This window comes from Eretmochelys imbricata, chromosome 4 (assembly GCF_965152235.1).
Source record: "Eretmochelys imbricata isolate rEreImb1 chromosome 4, rEreImb1.hap1, whole genome shotgun sequence".
NCBI classification, from domain to species: domain Eukaryota; kingdom Metazoa; phylum Chordata; order Testudines; family Cheloniidae; genus Eretmochelys; species Eretmochelys imbricata.
The window spans coordinates 30,716,238-30,737,012 of NC_135575.1; the positions used below are offsets into that span (position 1 = coordinate 30,716,238).

The 20,775-nt window shown below is 41.6% G+C and overlaps 1 protein-coding gene across 1 annotated transcript in view; it reads right to left on the minus strand.

The window, feature by feature from the left end:
* Positions 1 to 2,537: 2,537 nt before the first annotated feature.
* Positions 2,538 to 20,775, minus strand: part of LAMTOR3 (late endosomal/lysosomal adaptor, MAPK and MTOR activator 3) — a 77,648-nt gene continuing 59,410 nt past the window's right edge. Inside the window, exon 7 of the mRNA XM_077815065.1 lies at positions 2,538 to 3,966. Coding sequence (XP_077671191.1) covers positions 3,926 to 3,966 — 41 coding nt within the window. The 3' untranslated portion in view covers positions 2,538 to 3,925. The remainder of the gene's footprint in view (positions 3,967 to 20,775) is intronic.

Below are 20,775 nucleotides of genomic sequence, written 5' to 3' on the forward strand. Positions count from 1 at the left end.
GTGATCTCACAAACATTTCTATTTCTGCTAACAGGAGCTATATGCTAAACTTCCTGAGTAACTCCAGGATCGGTCTCATCTCTGAGTAATGCCCTCTTCCATGGGTATAACCTAGGCAGATGGACACTTATCCCTAAGGTGGGACGTCTAACAGGAATTGCACTGTAGCAAGACAGTGTAGCAAGACACAGCCTCAAAGCAGGCAACAAAGCTCAGTACCAATGTGGACACAAGAACAAATGGATATAAACTGGCCACCAGGAAGTTTAGACTTGAAATTAGACGACGGTTTCTAACCATCAGAGGAGCGAAGTTTTGGAATAGCCTTCCAAGGGAAGCAGTGGGGGCAAAAGATCTATCTGGCTTTAAGATTAAACTCGATAAGTTTATGGAGGAGATGGTCTGATGGGATAACATGGTTTTGGTAATTAAATATTCATGGCAAATAGGCCCAATGGCCTGTGATGGGATATTAGATGCGGTGGGATCTGAGTTACCCAGGAAAGAATTTTCTGTAGTATCTGGCTGGTGAATCTTGCCCGTATGCTCAGGGTTTAGCTGATCACCATATTTGGGGTCGGGAAGGAATTTTCCTCCAGGGCAGATTGGAAGAGGCCCTGGAGGTTTTTTGCCTTCCTCTGTAGCATGGGGCACAGGTCACTTGCTGGAGGATTCTCTGCTCCTTGAAGTCTTTAAACCACGTTTTGAGGACTTCAATAGCTCAGACATAGGTGAGAGGTTTTTCGCAGGAGTGGTGGGTGAAATTCTGTGGCCTGCGTTGTGCAGGAGGTCAGACTAGATGATCATACTGGTCCCTTCTGACCTAAATATCTATGAATCTAACAATGGTCATGGAGAGGGCCTGAGTAGGAAAGCCAAGCAATGTGCTGATTCAATGCATCCCTCAGGCAGCCTCCACAGACAGGATTCCTATGGAGCCACAGATGCCTTGAAAGATCTTCTCTCCTTGAGGGAGTTCAGCATTGCAAATAGCCACCGCCCTCCTCTGGGGGTGAATACATACTGGGGCACAATTGGCTCCTTGTGGCAGCAGATATGAATCAAGCCGAGAACAGGTGTTGAGCTCCTTCTCCATATATTAAAAAAGAGAATATTGCCCTTGGACAAAGCTGTTCTTAAAGAGAGAGGAGAAAAGATTTCTTGATGAGAAAGACATCTTTTCTTGGAGAGTACATTCAAACTGTATAATTGGAAAACTATTTCAATGTATTTAAGCCCAGTTTCATTTCAAAGATAAATTAATGTGACATGTTAATACCGAATCATATGTACTATAGCCATAAAGCATTGTACGATGTCCAGGTTTTGTCATATGACTAGGAGCAAAGAGTGTAAAATTAACAGCATTAACACCACTGAGGAAGCATGAAGAACTTAAGCTAGTCACATGGCAGACCTTTCAGGAAGGATGTCAAAATGAAGTAATAAAAACCTAATACGTGTGAAGCTTATGGATCTTTTTATACGGAGATCTAGCTCTCTTCACAATGTAGCCATCAAAGACTCTTAAGACTGTCACAGGGGAAGAAAGACTCAGTTTGAAAACTTTCACTGCTCATGATTTAATTTTTGGAGCTGAATAAAACCCATACTGTGATACTGCGCCCCATATTCTTCATAGAGATATGCTTATAATATGAATATGGTGTAACTAGGATATGTTTTATGCAAGTCGGGTCATGTGAGGTATCGTTAGAAAGGTTATCATTTACTGAATGTGATTATCCAATTTGTATGCCTATAACATTTCTGTATCTGAAGTTAAGAATATTGACTATGTAACAATTACAATTGTGTTTTCACCTGGGGAACACCCACCAGACAGTATGCAATCAGCCTGGAATGGGCCATTAGGGAGAACCATAGGATTTTGAAAATACTAATCTCCCTCCTTCCTGAAACATTTCCTGGGATGCTGGTTTGACACTGCAGGATCATGTGATCACGTCACCAGGTACTGGACACCATCTTGGACTGCTGGTATTTTTCCACTAGGAGGGGGTAGGGGTCAAACTGGGAAACAAAGGATTCCCACCATATGCAAATCCTATTTAAGGCTGGGGAGTCAGTTAATCTAGGTTTTTCTCAACTGCCTCCCCGCCCAAGAAGGGAGACGACTGAAAACACCTGAAGAAATAAAGGAACTAAACTGGCGGGGGAGGAAGGAGAGAGGGTGAGAAAGGTCTAGCCTGTGAAAGGAATACCTGGAGATTTAAGCTGCAAGCAGTGCAGTTTACCTTCAAGAAACTCTGCAATCTGCATAAAAAAACATTTCGTGTGAGAGTTTGCTACTATTAACCAGTTAATTTAATATAATAAGCTTAGTTTGCATGTTTTGTTTTATTTGCCCAGTAATTTGCTTTGATCTGTTTGCTATCCCTTATGATCACTTAAAATCTACCTTTTGTAGTCAATAAACTTGTTTTTTGTTTATTCTAAAAGCAGTTTGTGTCATTCATAACTTGGGTCAGCAAAAAGCTTTGCATATCTTCCTCCACATTGAGAGAGGGGACAGATTTCATGAATTTACGCTGTATAGATCTCTATGCAGTGCAAGACAATATAATTTTGGGTTTGCATTCCATAGGAGGTGTGCACTTGAGGGCTGAGCAATCCCCAAGCTGAGTCTTCCCACACAGAGCCGATCACTGTCTGTGTATCTTTCTGCAGCTGGGTGTGTCCCTACCTGTGTGTGTGTGCTGGAGTAGGCTTGAGGGCCTGGCACAGCAGGGCAGAGTGAGGGAGCCCGGGCTGGTGGAATGGGTGGGCTGAGTGGGACCCCAGTATATCAGGTGGTACCACAGAGTGGGGGGGCAACTGTCACACATGCATTCACTAAACTTTTACCCTTTCATGTCTCACAAGCAGCATTTATATTTAGGGGTCTACCAAATTCGCAGCCATAAGCGTGGGAGTTTTTCTATCCCAGACATGGGAATGCACAGCGGCCTCTTGAAGAAGCATGCCCACAAAGCTCTGCCACCTGTCTGAGTTTTCACCCCTCTGAATTCATCGTCCCTCTGACTGCTTGTGTGCAGCATCCTATCAAACTTCTGCCCCCTCTGACTGCTGGGCTGCTAATTTAAAGCTCTTGTAACATTATTCAACAAGTGTGGAAGCTGCTACCAGTTCTTTGGTTAATATTTCTTCTCTCAAATCACAGAACCCCAGGACAGCTGGGACTATCTCAAACATCCCCTGGAGTGTAAGACACTGCTGCTACTGAGTGTGTAAAAGCAGTCACAGTCCCCTTCATGTTACCATTACCTTCACTTGAAAACCACTTCCATACCTAAATCAATAAGCGTCTAAGTGATGGCTCCAATATACTGTATTGAAGTCAGTGAAAGGTGGTTGTTCAGACCAATCAGCTTCTCTTACTGGGTTCTGTACAGCCCACATCCATCTTCCTCACCTCTGCCATTCCGCTTATCTGTATTCAGTGGCCAAAATTCTTCCCTCAGATGCCAAGATCCTATTAAAGCCAATGGGATCCACTGATTGATTCAAGGGTTCATTTGGTCCCAATTGTCATACGAGCAATCAAGATTAAATCAAATCTACATTGATTAAAACAAGCATCTTAAAAAAAGGCTAGTGAAAATAGCATTTATAAGGAAGAAAACAGAGATGCTACCAGCATGAACACTTACATTAAATACCAAAGCAAAACAATACTAGGTTTTGCAAGGTTTCCTCAACAAAACTTTTTTTAGTCTTCTGGCACATGGAACAGAATGATAAGTTATCAGTCTTCCTCATGTTTCCTCCCTGAGATGGCTGCATAGCTGCATAGCTGCACTTCGCTGCATCTAATCCTCAGGTCTTTCTAAAAATAAGTGCATCATTATTCATACAGTATGAATACAGGATATTACAAAGCTTTTGCTTTACTTGCAAAATATTACTGTTTTTCCACAGTTGAGCACACATCCTCCTCACCTCCTGGAAAAAAAAAAGAGGGGCACTGAGTTGACTTTGTACAATATCCTGGACTGCTCCCTTAGAGCATATACATTTTGGAGGATTTAGTTGCAAAAACAATGAACACACACCTCCACACGTAGCTAAAGGCCCTTTTCAGTCCAAGTTCCACTTTACGTGAAGGCAGATTGGGGTTTGAGAAAGAGGATCTCCTGGCATTGTTTTGGTTTGTCCAATTGTTTTGCATTTTAAAAAATAATGTATCATCAAATTGTCTTCTCATCCTGCGAATGCAATGAAGTATCTACTGCTTGCCCACCTTTGTAAAGTGCTTTGAGATCTTCTTAGGAAAGTCATGATAATCATTGCTACAAGCACAGTAGGCAACCCCTTCAACATGCAAGTTTATATTTTAACCCTTAATTTTATGCCTTTGTTAATCAGCTATTCCATGTACAGAGAATTCCAAATGGGGGACACAGGGCTTCAGGGCTTGGATTCTTCTGGGTATGATGTCACCCTCTTCATGCCAACGTATAGCTATCAACTGCTGTCTGTGCCTTTCTAGTCTGAACTCCATGGAAAAATGATACACTGCTCTTTAAATATCACGCAAATTCCATCCCTGCAAAATTAAGAGAGACCATGGTCTAGAGGAATGAATGCATGGAACTGGGAACTCCTGAATTATAATCCTGTCTCTGCCACTGATTTGCTCTGTGGTCCTGGGCAAGCTTCTTCACCTCTCTTCCTCAGTTTCCCCATCTGGGGAAATGGGAATAATACCTACTAACTTCCCTTTCAGGGGGTATTATAAGCATTAGTTAGGCCCCACCTACACTAAGGTAAATCCGTATTTAGTAATTTCTTAAATGTGGACATGGCCTGAGGGCTAACGTTTGCGCAGCCAACATCACCATCAACTTTTGTCTCCTCCTTGGTCTTTTGGCTTCTTTCCTTGAGCTCACCCACTGCATCCTGATGGTAACGCAACTCCTTGGGACTGGACACCTTCATGCAAGCCCCTTGACTGAGACTGCATGAGAGGTCTAGGTTTCAGAAACTCTTTACCTCTCAACACCTCCTGTTAGAGGTTAGAGTGTTTTCCTTCTTTGAGGGTAGTCTGTGTAAAGTAACCCAGAAAACAAAACCAAAGAAATGGTTTGCCTAAAAATCTCGAGAGTTCCCTTTTCCTCAGGGAAACCAGATTAGCCTTTCTGATCTAAACTACCAAGAAAAAAAGAGAAGTCAATAGATTTCATCCCTTGAAAGTAATCCTCTCCCCTCTGACCATGGCATTGCTAGTCTGAGGGTCGCCCTCACTCGACCTACCTATTAAGCATGTCCACCACTTCTTCCCAAATACATTTTCTCCAGCTCCCTATACACACAAATGTTCGGGCTCAGGCAGGAGCCTGGGTTCTGGACCCTGTAAGGTGGGAAGGTCCAAGAGCACAGGCTGCAGCTCAAGCCCAAACATCTACACCGCAGCTAAACAGCCCCTTAGCTCGAGTCCTGCAAGCCTGAGTCAGCTGGCAGAGTTCAGCGATGGGTGTCTAATTGCAGTGTAGACATACCCATATACGGTCAATAAAAAGGGAAATCCTTATTTTCCTTCTAGAAATGGTGAGTATTGTAGAGCCCCACTCCACATCAGAAACAACTACACCTAAGATTTTTAATGTATGAATTGTATACGGAACCCACAGATTTACGTGTTTATAATTTTTATGAAATATATGATGTCTTTGCTGATTTTACAGCTGAGACGGAGCAGCTCTTCCATGATTCACAAATATTGAGTGCTATTTAAATATAGACTGGACAAAATACTCGATGGGTCTAATGCAAGACTCAAAGTTTGCCCTTTTCCAATCTGCCTCTAACTCCTCAACTCCATCCTTTGCCATCTCCAGTCATTCCTCATTCAGTTCTCTAGCTTCTTTACACTCCTTTATTTACCTGCTCTCTACCAAATCTGACTTCTAAGTGTCTGCCACATGAGTCTAAGTATCTGCAGCGTGCCCTTGTTTCCCCATGTTGGGAAAAAAAACAAATGAACAAGTTTTCCCTCAATCTTATTTGCTATGGACCTGTCTCCCTCCTTTCATTAGCCTCTAAAATCCTAGAATGAGCTGGGCTATATATTCCAGCTGCTAGTTGTCTTCTCCTTCAGCGTTCCTTGCTCCTTCCATCTTGCTGGTCTGACCAGAGCCAGATGAATATAATTTTTTTTTTCTGAAATGTGGAGTTTTAATGACAGCAAAAAATGTTCATGGCAAATTTCAATATCATTACAATTTTTCATTTTTGAAGATATTTCAGGGTGGTTTTAAGTTTTGTTTGAAATGGCCAAAAAACAAAGAAAAAGTGTCACTCTATTCTTTTTTTAAAACTTTTGTTTTAACTTTTACTTCCTCTATTTCAAACGAGAAAAAGTTAATAAAATAAAAGAAAGTGGCAGGGGGAGTTAAAAAGGGAGAGAAAGGACGGGAACCCCCCCCAAATTCTATTTTGTTTCTAAATGTAACAAAAACTTCCCTTTCATTTAAAAAGTAGTTTAGAATGTTGTGGGTTTTTAAAAAAAATATGTTGGCAGGGCGGGGGGGGGGGGCTGACCAAATTTTAACCAGTGACCTGAAGGGCACTTCTCCATTTTCACTCTTATCTGGCTGCAGTACTCTAAACTTCTGTGTCTCTGTAGTTTACTAGTTTTCATTTTACCATGCTTCAACATCCCTTTTGGTAGATCCTGGCCCTACCCTCTCCTCCTAGCTTTACATCTCTCAGAGTTCTGTCCTTAGCCTCCATTTACTTCTCCCTATTTTTATGCAACCCCCAAATTCTCCCCCAGTTTCAGTTATCACCTCTGTTCTGAGGATTCCCAAAGCACCCTCCTGTCCAGTCTCACATATTAGTATTATTTATTTGTATTACAGCATTGTTTAGCAATCCCAGACTGCATTGTACATACTTATAAGCAAAAGATGGTCCCTGCTCCAAAAAGCTTACAATCTAGGACCCCAATCCTGCAAAGATTTATCCACAGGCTTAATTTTACTACTGAGTAGCCTCATGGAATCAATGGATATATAAGTGATTGCAGGATCTGAGCCTGTGTGTGACTAAGATTAGCAATAGAGCTGGTTGAGATTTGACTTTTTTTTTTTTTTTTTTTGACAATGACATTTTTCACAGAAAAGCTTTTCTCCATCATTTTCTAGTGGAAAAAATATTCATTTCTTTTTAAGAAAAAATGTTTTTTCCCCTACCAAAACGAATTTTTTTTGGTCAAAAGGTGAAATATTTCACACACAATTTTGAACAACGTGAAAAATCATTAATTTTTGTCCCAGGAAACATGCCTATCTTATTTCTGGCCAGTTATAGTTAGTGGGGTTGTGGGAATGGAAGCTTTTTGGCTCCCTCTATGGGTGATGTGAGAAAATTGGGGGCCTTTTCCTTCCTGCAGACCACCTAATTTGCATACGCTGTTCTGTCTACCCCAGTGGGTAAGAAAGGAAAATTGAGGAGCTCCCTAATTTGCACTCTTAGGTGAGACCAAGCAATGAATTGGCATGGAGATTGAATCCTTCCCTAGAGGTCAGGGTTCAGGCAGAACAGTGGAGCAGGGTGGGGAAATTTTGCCGTGCCACCATCAGTGCTGTAACAGCCCTAATTATTTCATTCTCCAGCGCTATCAGACAGGTACTTTTCACCAGCAGTGAACCTACATTTAAGAAAGAAAAACATAAGAGAGCCTTTGAGTAATAAATCACCCTGTTCCCTTCCCTGCGAATGTGGTCCTGGGAGCTCTGGATTGCTTGCTATAGAGGAGTGCCTTATATTGGACTGGTCCAGACACCACAAAGTTTTATAATGCAACAGGGATCACATATAAGAACAGACCATTATAGCCAGAGTTCATTGTATTATTTTAAAAGACAAAATAAGTCACCATCTAATTCACAAAAGAAGACAGAAGATTCTCCTTTTCACTACTCCTAGCCATTTCTCATCACCTTACACAGCTCTGAATGCATGTGAAATTCTTTGGAAGCTCAGAGCAATACAGTACACAAACCACAGATGTGAAATCAATAATAGGTTTGACAAATGTTTATACATGCTAGATTTTTGGTATTGATTTTTCCCAGTTTACTGGACAGCAGGATGGGAAAACCTAGCTGCCATATCATAACTCTGCTCAGAGCACAACTGCTAGTTGCAATCCTGTCTGTGTTTTTTCCACTCTAAAAAATATATATATCTATATCCCAGTGGCAAGAAAAAGGAGGTGGCTTCATGCCAGTCAGACAAAAGCATTGCCAAGACAGACAATTCCTTCCCCCACACTCCCTCTGGTCTCAGATATCATGTGATATCCCCAGTTGTAGTAGTATAAATCTTATCTTTAAATTTAGGTGATAGGCCATCCCAGCAACTTATCTGGGCAGCCTGCAAGAGTTTCCCACATGGGAGATAGGGGGTTCGGGATTTTCACTCAGGAGACTAGTCTTTAAGCAGAGCCTGGGACAGTTTGCAGTTTTCTTTCACATCCTCCATAGCAACCAGCTGCAGATGGTCACCTGCTGTCTCAAGAGTAGTTTCTTTTCCCACCTTCTTTACAGTTATTGAATATATAAAGCCAAGTTTTCAAAATGATCTTCAAAGCTGCTCCAGAAAGTGTTTAATTAGTGCACACAAACTTTGCCTTTGTGGGTGCAAACCAACATGTGAGAGCTCAGAATTTATCCTTAGAAATGCATTTGCCCAACTTGTCTGGGGAGAATTCTCTTTGCAGACAACAATGAGGACATGGGCAACATTTGTGCCTGCGTTTTTGGAGGACGTTTCAAAATTTGGAATATATATCTTTTTAATAATTAACTTTGCTAAAAAAATAACACCAACTCCTTTGTTACATTGAATAATTGTTCACGAAACTATTAAGAACAAAAAATCCAACAGAGCCTTGCGTGCTCAGTGATAGTGGAGGACAGCGTTTCAGTTTTTTAGCCAAGTCATTAAAGGAAATAATGAAACCTCCGGAATTCTCATGTTTGACAGCTTGAGTGTTAAAACTTTCACAAAACAACACTTGAGTCTTTAGCATTTATTTCCTTTGGGGACATATATATTGAGAACCTTGAAGCAGATATTTAACCAAAATCTTTACCAATAGAAAGTATAGGGGATCGTGGGGCCTGGGGAGAGTTTGGGTTTTTCTTCAGTTCTATTATAAATTTTACATAATGCACATGCTAACCCCTAAGCCAGGGTTTCTCACGACAAAATTTTGGTGGCCTCAGAGTACGGCTACCAAGTGCTGCTCATGGCCACTCTGACAATTTTTTCTAAAATACTTAATTAACTTGAAGAGAAACAAATAAATACGCACATCCAAATCCTTGTAATTTATTTATTGCTAGCTTGTGAGTCTGCTGCTGTGAAAAGTGATTTTTGTACATTTGTTAGTATCACTTTTTCACAGCCTTCCAGCTAGCTAACAAGTCTCTCTGCTGTGAAAAGGGATATTAACACTTTTCACAGCAGACTTACTCAGCCCCGGCAAGCCTGGGGACAAATTAAGTCCTGGATGGGGAGGTGGATGGATAGGCAGCAGGGGCCAGGGACAATGAGGGTTGGGGAAGGCAGCGGGGAGCCAGAGCCTGAAGCCTGAGAAATGGGGCCCCAGGAAGGAGCTTGAAGCCCGGGGCCATAGCCTGAAGCCCTGCAGCCAGGAGGTGGGGCCTTGCGGCCACAGGATGGGGCCGGAGCCCGAAGCCTGAAGCCCCGTGGCCGGAACCTGCCACCCCACCATCCCAGGGCTGAAGCCTGAGCCCCACCACCCCTGGGAAGGTGGGGAACTCACAGGCTGCCTGCTCCTCCAGGGTTGTGCCCCAGGTGTCTCCAGAGCGGGGCACGAGCCAACCCCTGTTGGCAATCCCAGCAACCAACATCAAGGTGGCACATCCAGAAGCAACAGGGAGGTGCAGCTGCTTTGCCCCCCAATCACTGTCCAGGAGGCTGTAGCCACAGGTGGCCGCATTTGAGAAACACTGTGCAGCTATACAGTATTAGCATTCAACGACTTCTAAGTATTTAAAAAATATCAGTTCCAAGTCCCAGACAGAATGCATAAATGATAAAGAACTCTGCAGAAATTAGTGGGCCACAAAATTCCTGTCTGACCATGGCTCTATCACTTAGTCACCCTGCACCTCAGTTTCCCAATTCGTGAGGGGAAAGATGGTTTTGAGGCTAGAGCACAGGGCTGGAAAGCAGGACTTGAGTTTTGTGGATTTGACGCTAACTGGCTTTGAGTTCTTGACTACATAATTTAACCTCTCCCTCTGTATCTCAGCTTCCCTGTCTGGAACCCATCACCTCATGGACTGTTGTGAGGGTTCATTCATGTTTATAAAGCCCTCTGTCATTCTTGGGTTTACAGAGCTATGTGAGTGCAAAGTATTGTTATCAGTTGAGTCTATTAGACTGTTGCTGGGATCAACGCTACAGCTAAAAGAACAGATTCAGCCCAAGTTTATCCTATCTTTCTTCAGTGTAAACCTAGACACAAAGACCCAAGACAGGAAGTTCAGCAGGGGAAGAACTTGCAATAGCAGGAAACAGAGCTCCCCAGAGAAAGGGAGGTTGTGGCTTCTGTCCAATCATACTTACACCACATTCAGATATTTCAGTGAAGAGCGTGCTCTGTAATCGAGTCATACACACTCATCATTATAGTGTCTGGCGAGCATAATATAAATACATTTAGGCAGACAGATAGCCAGGGAAGCCCAAAGAGTGAGCAGATTTGCCAGGAAGTGCAAGCGGCCAAAGTAGCTGAGGGATATGCTGATTCAGTGTATCCCCTTCAGCGGCCCCAGCAGTAGGGCTTCTGTAGAGCTCAGGCCTATAACTAAAGCTGCCCTTCCCACCCCACCAGAAACAGACAGGCAGAAGGGCTGGGGGCAACAGCACATTTCGTCCATTGAGGCAAGTGTATCCTGAGGCAGAAGTAGCCAAAGCTTCAGAGACTCTGGCCCCATTTGAACAAACCTGGATCGTAACTTTTTGAATTACAACCTAAAATATAATACAAACATATATAATAGGAACTTATATAATGCATAAGTCTTATACAGTGATTTTCATCCACAGAGCTGTACAAACAAAGCAGATATCACAATCCCCTTCTTACAGATGGGGACACTCAGGCATGTAGAGGCAAAGTGAATTGCCCAAGGTCACCCAGCCAGCCAAAGATTAAAATATGGAATTAAAACCCTGGCCAATACTCTGTCCACTAGGTCACACTGCTTTTCATACAAGATCTCCAGGTTCTTTAAAAAGGTGGGTAAGTATCATTACCCCATTTTACAGATGGGGAAACTGAGGCATAGAAAGATGAAGTGGTTTACACAGGAGTCTACCGGGAACTGACGACAGAGCCCAGGAATAGAACCTAGCTCCCCAACTCCCACTAGAGTGCCCTGTCCACCACACTATGCTGCCTCGCAAAGGGCCTCATCCAATCGCACTGAAGTCAACAAGGGTCTTTCCATTGATTTTGGATCGGCCCTACATATTGAAGTTAGTGGTAGTTTAAAAGAAGCTGAACCTACCGCGCAGATTCCTTTCACTCCCATATACAAATGACCATTTGCTGATCACCAGACTTTGAAGGAAACCATGAGCATGAAAACATTCAGGAAAAAAGGGTGTGCAAGTAAGCTGCTAGTCTGGTTTTTCATTTTTATTTGAAGGGAATATAAGATTCAAAACAGATTCACAAGAAACTCATCTCCAAATAGGATAATTTTAGTCGAGGTCATTGAGACCTGCAGGCCTGTCTAGACATGTACACTTACAAAGAGATCAGTTACCTTTGGTTACTGTAGTGGAGCAGATGTCTAAACAAGACTGCTGTTAGTCAAACTGATTTAGACTCACACTATCATTCTATCCAGCCTGCTTGGTTTTGTAGGCACGTAACAGGCATAAGAGAACCTTCCTTCCAGCTGGTTTAGTGACACTTGAACTTGAGTAAAGGTCTTTGGCCAATGGAGATTTTTTTTTTTAGTAATTTTCTCTCTTTTAGAATATTTGTTGTGGGAAACAAAAGGTGGATATGGAAATCATCTGAATTGCTGTAATTTTCCTGAGAAGCTTCACTCTGGATCTCTTCAGAACTATATAATCCCCACATACTCTGTTTCAATAACACTTCAGTGTGGCAGACTAAATATTCTGTAGCAGTTTTGGTCATGTTTTCAAGGTTATTTTTCACAGCCTGGGGAGTTGGACTGCTTTTTTGTAAATGAAGGCTTAGATTTTGGAGCACACTTTTGCAGCAAGAGTGGAATTTTGTGGCCATGGAATTGATGAGCACATGGGCCTACTTACTGAACAAAACTGGCTTTATTATTATTATTATTTATAATCATTAGGCAAGCTTAGGCCTGTCTGCACTTCAGAAATAACCATGTTTAAACACAGGTGTGGCCAAACAGTGTTATAATTAGCGTGGATTTTGTTGCCCGTGTAGATGGACAAAGATATGTTATAATCATATTTTAAACACTGCTACATATTTACATGCTGAAACATGGTTCTCGAACATAGTTATAACATGGGTTAATTTCTTCTGCTGCTCAAAGGAGGCAAAATTACACCAAGTTATAGCACAGTCTGGCCACAAATATAATTCCTAATAATATTTAAAGATTTTTTTCATAGTGCAATCAAGGCTGACTTAGATAAAGAGAGGGTGCAGTATTGCTCTTAAATCTAACAGAGAACTTTGGGCTGGATACTGTGACCAGCCGAGAACCCGACTCCCAGAACCAAAGGCCTGCGAGTCTGAGGGCACTCAGCAACTCACAAGGAATGGGACATGGACTCTACTAACACTTGGGATAGATCTCAAAGCTATGCAGGCCTTTCAGGCAGTACACATTGGCCTGGCTCATACAATAGTTTGGTGATGACTCTCTCTCTGTTAATTTGGGTGAACATTATTCACGACTTGTTTACCGGTACAGCATTGAGGTAAGCTCCAATAGGGGCTGGTTTTGTATACATCCTTTTGCTTGTTTGTGTGTAAAAGCTGCTGCCTGTTCAAAGGATTCACTGAGACATAAGTCTGAAATTTTAGATCTGAGGAGACAACCTGCCCCCAGTCACAGTTAGCTCTTGACAGACCCTTTTCACACTCTATTGCGCTTTCCAAATAGTTCTGCAGATACAAGAGCTCTATCCACAGTTTCTTACTGAAGGCAACACGCAATATGTTCCCCATGTTCCCTCCACTTTGCAACAGATTTCAATGTAACTAACTGGGAATTTTGATAGATGTTCCACTGTAAAATGCCAACACTGGCAAAATTTCTCTTCAAGGAAAAATGTATGTTCACTCAAGAAATATCTTGCTGGGCTTACTGGGCTGAGCATCAGAAATAAAATACCGAGACCCCTGAATCCACCGGTTCAGATCATCAGTGGGTTGACTCAGCCTTCATTCTTCTCAGGTGACAGAGTTCTCTGCAATTTACCCTATGTGGAATCCTACAGATGAGACCTTGAAGTCTAAGATTCTATCTGCTCTATGTGAACTTTAAAGACCCCAGGGTGCTTTTTGTAACAGCAATGTACGAACTCCTCTTGGATAAATTTTCCCTTCTCTTTCCTCCCACATTACCATTGTTTACCGGTTGCCTGCTTCTCTGCCACTCAATCTCAGAGGTGGCCACATCTATACAATTTTAAAGAATTATGCAATGCTGAGGCATTTAAAGGTTCTACAGATATGATAAGGTATTTCCTGAAGTCAAAGAGCTGTGTTTGCCAGCAGAAGAGCTAACATTCTCCCTGAATCTGATCTGAAAGTGTTCAGGAAAATATTATAATATTTTATGAATATGTATATTGTGGTAGCACCTGGAGGCCAACCAAATAGGGGCCCCATTGTGATGCACAAACGTGTAGTAAATGACAGTCCTTGCTGTGAAAAGCAGTTTTCACCCTTGCTCCAACCCCACAGTGGTTGTTTTACAGAGAACTGGCAGAGACTGGAGGCTGGGTTGTTTCTTGTACCCGTTATAGCACACTGACAAAGCGCCAGAGTCAAACTGACATTTTCATTCTTGGCATTAAACAGAATGCACACCCCAATCCAACTACACTAAATTTCTTTAGGCGCTTCTGAGAGTGCATCCCTATTTATGCACCAGCAAGCCACCTCCAACTTATTTTAGATTTGCAAGTCTCTTTTTTTACAAACATGTTTAAAAATATATATTTACTATTTAAACAGCTTAATATCACCTGTGAAATATGTCACATATTAAATGCTGCCCAACTCCTGTGGACCCATACTGTTTGTTACATCCAGATTGGATTACTGTAAATTCTTCATTTGTGGCTTTGCCAGGAACACTCTTACATGACTTGGGATCCATCCAGAATGTGGCAGCCAGAATGACCCCTGCCACCTGAAGCAAACAGAAAATTTTGCTGTATCCCCAGTTCCTTACACTGGCTCTCCACTTCAGCTCAGACTGATTTTAAAACTAGACTTTCAATTTACAAGGCTTCAGTTTCTTCAAATCCTCCTCAAAATTCCTACTAAATCAATGTCAAAACTGCCCTGTATTTCAAAGGTATAGGATCAGATCTGAACAGTTCACTGAGCTCACTTTGCGATTCAGATTTATGCTGAAGTATAAAAAGTTCCTAAATCACAATAATAATTTTCATTCCTGTAGCACGTTTCTTCTGAAGACTCAAAGTACCGGGCAAATTACTTAATTAAACCTCATGACACATCTCAGGCAGGTAGGAATCATAAGGGAGACAGATTTGTCTTGTGAGTGGAGAAGGGAATTAACAGGTAAAATTCTATTCCCAGCTAGGCTACTTACTATTTGACTTTGGACAAATCACTCATTCTCACTGTGTTGGAGTTCATCCATCTCCAAAATGCATGTAACATTCACCCACCTCACTAGCACCTTGTGCAAACTAGTTAATGTCTGTAAAACATTTTGAGATCCTGAGCTGAGACATATTGTACCCAAATAAAACAAGGTGGACAGCATGGATGCTACAGGTATGTCCTGAAGAGACAAGAGTCATCTCTGCTAGCCTAAATGTGACTTGCCTCTACAGCGTGTGTGTGTTCTTTACTAGTGCCCTGTTCCCGAGACTTTGCGGGTGATGAGATATTAGCAGGATCCTATGTTACTTACAGGAATAATGTTTGTCAAGGAATGTTTTGTGCATGAAGCTCTTACAATATTTGAAATAAACGTATCCATGCACCATGTCTAGTTTATACACCAGCCGAGGAAATCTACTTGACTATCGGTATAACATCTACAATTACTCTGATCAGCTCTGGCAGAAGTGAAAATCTCTGGTTTTTCATGGTTGCTAAGATTTGGGTAGCTATTGACATGGGCATGGTTTCCAGGATGCGTAAGCTCCTTATGTATGGACGGAACTCTCTACAAAATATAGCTGTAAACTTTTGGTAAACATTCTGCCTTTTATGTACCTAGGCTCTTGGGCTACTGAATACTTTTGAACCTGAGCTTGTCAAATTTGCATTCATTTTGTCAAATTTTAAAATCCATAAAAAATAAAGGTTTCTAGGGAAGTGCTTGCTTCTAGTTAGTGGTAAACTGTCAACAACTTCTGATTTGTTTGTCCTAGGTTTTGGATTTTGATGGAGCATACAGCTATCCTTTGTTTATACAAGTCAAATTTTCAAAACAAACACTGCACATTACATGTCAACTTCAATAACTGGGAAAGTGCTGAAAATAAAGATAGTCCGTAAAAGAAGCTGAGTTCCAAATTTAGCTGTTCTGTCTCAAAATGAACCAGGACTTGTACAGATAGCAAACTCTCCTGGCTAATACATACACAGGTCTATTCTCTGAGTCTCAGAAAAGCAACCCTTAATTCCCTGAAGCCAAATCAGGATCTACCACAAGCCCAGCTTATTCCAGTTCCCCTTAAAGTATCATGTCTGTTTGTGTCTAGAATCTTCAGCTTCTCAATCCTTCCGTATCCTTCCGCTCCCAACCCTCAGTGCTTTATTCTAATCACATGCAGATGAAGCAATACTTCACTGGTGACTCTATAGGGCTGCGGAATAGTCCTCTTTAAAGTCAATTTTGTTTCTTATTGCACAGGAATACTTCTAGCTGAGTTATGATGAAGCCCTTGTCTACACTGAGGATTTCAGTTATTAGCATTGCTGTATACAGTCATGGTTTAGAGCAGCTTTGCCTACCTACACTAGTGGTTGCACCAATGCAATTACACTCGTTGCTGTAACTTGAGCAAACCCGCTGTGTAGACACAGAAACTTGTAAACAGTTTTAAACAGAACTATAAAGAGATAAAACCCACCCCATTTTATGTTACTATAACCATGATGGCTACATTGCAAATGGAATTAACTATATTCATCCCTTGTGAACTAAGTGACTTTAATTCCATTCTCAGGAATGACTCTGGGACCATAAAATGGAGCCATTACAAAAAGCAGCATTTTTACTAACCAAAGCAGAGCTACTCTGCTGTGTCAGAGCAATGGTGACAAGGGCACATCACAACCAAGCCTCCTGAGCTCTCCCGGTCTTATCTGAATCGGTTTGGGGATTTGTAAAATTGGATTTTTGTTTATCTGAACTGATTTTGAAGGTCTAATTATAACGTTCGTGAAGAGGAGCGAGATCACTACTATGAAAGGCACTACATAAAAATAAAGGACTTGATGGATTGACATGCTGGCAGAGACCCAACACGTATATCACATGGGACCTGAATGCAGCTGTTGTAGTCTGTGTTACAATAAATAACCATGAGAAGGTACTTGGTCACAATAGATTTTCTGGGGGGAATACCATCTGCTGTGCCACTTGGTTACACAAATGTGTACAAATTGGTGTAGGAGAAGCAAAAAGTTGCAACAATTACCTACTTTCAGTTTAAAACATGTTTACTATTAGCAGCGTATATAGCTCATGTGCTAAGAAAAAATTAGATCAGGATACATCATGTTTGCCTACCTCTCCCACTCCACCAGCTATTCAAATAATGCCTCTGAGGTTGCTTAAATGTGTCTCTCTGCTCAACAAAAAACAGTGCACTTGCTTCCTTCATTTTCATTTAATGGGAGTTTTAATATTAACTGGCAAAGCACATTGTACACAGTAACGAAATGCATACTTCCTGCCTCTTCTCTTCAAAAGCAAAATCAATAGCAACTGCCAAGTAATAGACATGCCAGGATCATGCCATGTAATTCTCACAGATGGCTGTCCCAGGTAAGACTATACCTCTAGAGAGGATCTTTATTTATAACTAGCAGCCTGATAGGTGGTCAGTACAGAGTGTTAATGTGACAAAATACTGGTTTTTAGAATCACCAAAATGCCTCAACTCAAATGGAAGACGAAACTGCCGATGGCGTGTAAATACATCATTCATATCACTTGCTGCTGAAGGACAGAGAGAAAAGGATCAATCGAGATACACGGCATGCAATGCATTAAACACAAATCGAGTTGAATAAAGCCTATGAAATATTTACAGAGAAACATTTGCATGCTGTATAAGATTAGGAACTTTGTCTTTTTAGAAGACTTTCATGCCAGAGGGCATTTGTAACTTTAAATAAGCAACTGGCAATGAACAGAGCTGTCAACACCACTTTGAAAAATGCCTTGCGTCCATAAATCTTGCTTGGTGCCTTCTGGGTTTCAATTACATAGATGTAAGCAGCACATTAACCCATGTCCCTCCAGAAGTGAGGAGGCATTTAAGCCAATATCATTGTCCTCAAAAAGAAATTTACATACTTTTTTTTTTACTCAGCTTATGAACAGTACTCTTTCATAGAACATTGTAATATAATGTAAACCATTGAATGCTGCAGGATGTTACATTTGTTTACAAACCATAACTTTATTTAGGAGAAAGAATCCATAATCAGTCAGCATCAATTGCTTATGCAATTTGTCCCAGAGTTAAAAGTTTAATAAGCCAATGTGGCATAAAAAATAGGCCATAAATTTTGATAACTTACGTACATATTCTCTATACTATTTGAATCTAGACTCTGAAGTTGGAGAAAAGTCTGACAAATCTTACCTCTCATGGATTTACAAACATGAGAATCTAGACTATGCCAGTGAAACACAAGAGCCAAATTCTTTCTTCAGTTATATCCATGCAGCCATATGGACAGTACCTACTGAGCCCCTGGGAATGGGTGTGCACAAGCCCGACCACATCTAAAAGCCCTCGCCAGCCTCAGGGGAGGAGCCACTGGACCCAGGCATCAAAAGATTACAGGGGATAATAAATGAAAAACAGGGACAGGAGTGAGGGTTACAGGTTCAAAAGCAGGGATCCAGAGGGGGACACTGAGCACAGAATCCCGGTCAGCACCCACTGCTCCTTCAAGGCATCCGGGGAGCCAGTGGACATGGCCCAGAGGAACTCTGCCCAGAGACATGACTTCAGGGAGGACCAGCAATAGACCCCACAGTTGCAGAGCACCTCCCTGTCCCACTTCTTTCTCCTGGTATGGGGAATGGCCACCTTGGCCAATGCCAGGTGGAGGTTGACTTGGAGGTCTTATGACTTTGTGGGGCCATGGATAGGGTATACATAGATCAGGAGGTGCGGGGAAAAGTGCAGCCAGAAGGAGAAGGTTTTGGAGGAGCTAGAAAACGGTAGCAACCTGGTACACTCAATGTAGATGTGCGCCAGAGTCTCCCTCTCCATGCAGAAGGGGCAGGTGTTGGGAGAGGTGGTGAACCATGCCCCTTATACACCCATGCTCACAGCTCCATGAAGGAGCCACCAGCTAACATCCATGGCAGGCTGAATAGGCACTGGCCCACCGGGGCTCCTCTCCCTCCATAAGTGGTAGGAGGTCCCACCACTGGGTGTTGGAGCAGGACACAAGAGTGAGGAAATGAAGGGTGTGGCGCATGAACACATATGGATGTTTCCTAGGTGCGGTTCGGAGGCAGACCAGCTCCACGTTGTGCTGCAGGCTCAGGTGATGTGAAGGGGGCAGCCGGGAAGCTAAGGTCCGGAGAGCTGGGGTGAGGGGCATATGGATAGTGACTGCAATAGCAGAGTTAATTAACCTGCACCTATGATCATCTCCATGCTAGAGACAATTATACATTTACTAAACTATTCTGATATTAAGAGAAACTCCCTTTTACCTTATTTATCTCTAGGTCCCTCAGAATGCTCCACTTAATGTACTTATTTTGGGATTATGGTCTGATTCTGTGCTGCTCCACATGGGTGACTCCTATTGACTTCATGGGAATTGCTCATGTAAAGAGGCTGCAGAATCAGATCGCAAGACTCTAACTTGTTCTTTTGGCAAAACTAAATTAAGTTTCTCAGGCAGGCATGTGAAACTGTTCATAGCTTTACTTGATTTCTAATTTAACAGTTTTACTCCATGAATTGCAACACTCTCAGGGCTAGTCTATAGAGACATTGAGTTCGCAGCAAGCTGGGATGTAAATATTATCCTGTACTAACCTGCTGTGTACTGAGTGTCTATGTGGACCCTGCTGCTGTGTGTGCACTATAAATTACCTGAGCAGTGTGCTTTAATCTACTCCTGTATCTAACCATTTAAAAGTCTAAACATGCATTTTATTTTCCTAGCAATTTTGTCTCTTTTTATCTTGCAAACAGATTTTTCCACTCCGTAATGCTGCTGGAGCTTGACATTAACAATCCATTTTCGTTTACTTTTTCAGGGGCTGGAGGGCAAGTGCCTTAAAGCTGGCTTGGCAAAATTCAATCTTTTAACATAATTTTGACAGATAATATAGTTTATTTTTTTATCAATTTAAATTTTCACAATGACAGGAAATTATGGGGGGTCAGACAATTATTCAATGACAGCAGACATTCAGATTTCAAAAGTTAAAGCTTTATAGGCATTAAAACACAAAATGTAACCATCACATATAAAATATACACAGTAAATAACTTTAAAGCAAGCTCTAATAAGTTCTAAAGCAGCATTTTCTTACTTTGCCTATCAATTATCATTGATGGAAACATTTTTTTTCCATTGGTTTGTGTGTGTACAGTGAAAGTGATGTTTACCAACATTTACTTGTAGATATCTAATTGTTCTAAGTCTTGCTTAAGGTCTAGTCCTTCTGTTGTATGCTCATCAGCATGAACAAGGATATCCCAAGGCTTTGGGAATAAGATGTGCTAGTTAACCGTTTCAGAGCCAGCAGAGGGCACGCAAAAGTCCCATTAGCTTGTCTTCAACTGTGTCTTAGATGTGCCAGAGAGATTTCTCTTCAGTGGAATGGTGGATTTGGGGAAAAACAAACATACATAAAATCACCACCATGAGTGATCAAACCAGATTCTGTCCTCAGTTGCACCCAGACAACCGTACTGAACTAAGCAAGATTGCACTTAAATAAGATTAAATAAGATTGAAGGGATAGCTTCATATATTTAGAAGCCAGATATATAATACTCACAAGTTATTGCAACTTCAAATAAGTATTTTAAACCACAAATTTGATCTGACAGGGACAAATCTAGAGATGCAAAATTTTCAGATTTTGGCTCTGCCCCTATTGGAGCAAAACTTTCATTAACTGAGTTTGCCGGAGTAAAAACTGAGCAAGGACCTCATGACTCAGAAATTTTTTTCTATTTCAAGAAGTTTGTCTGGATGAAAACATTTCCTTTTGGTGTTTACAACCCAAATATTACTGCATTTGTGCTAGTACAAGTGAT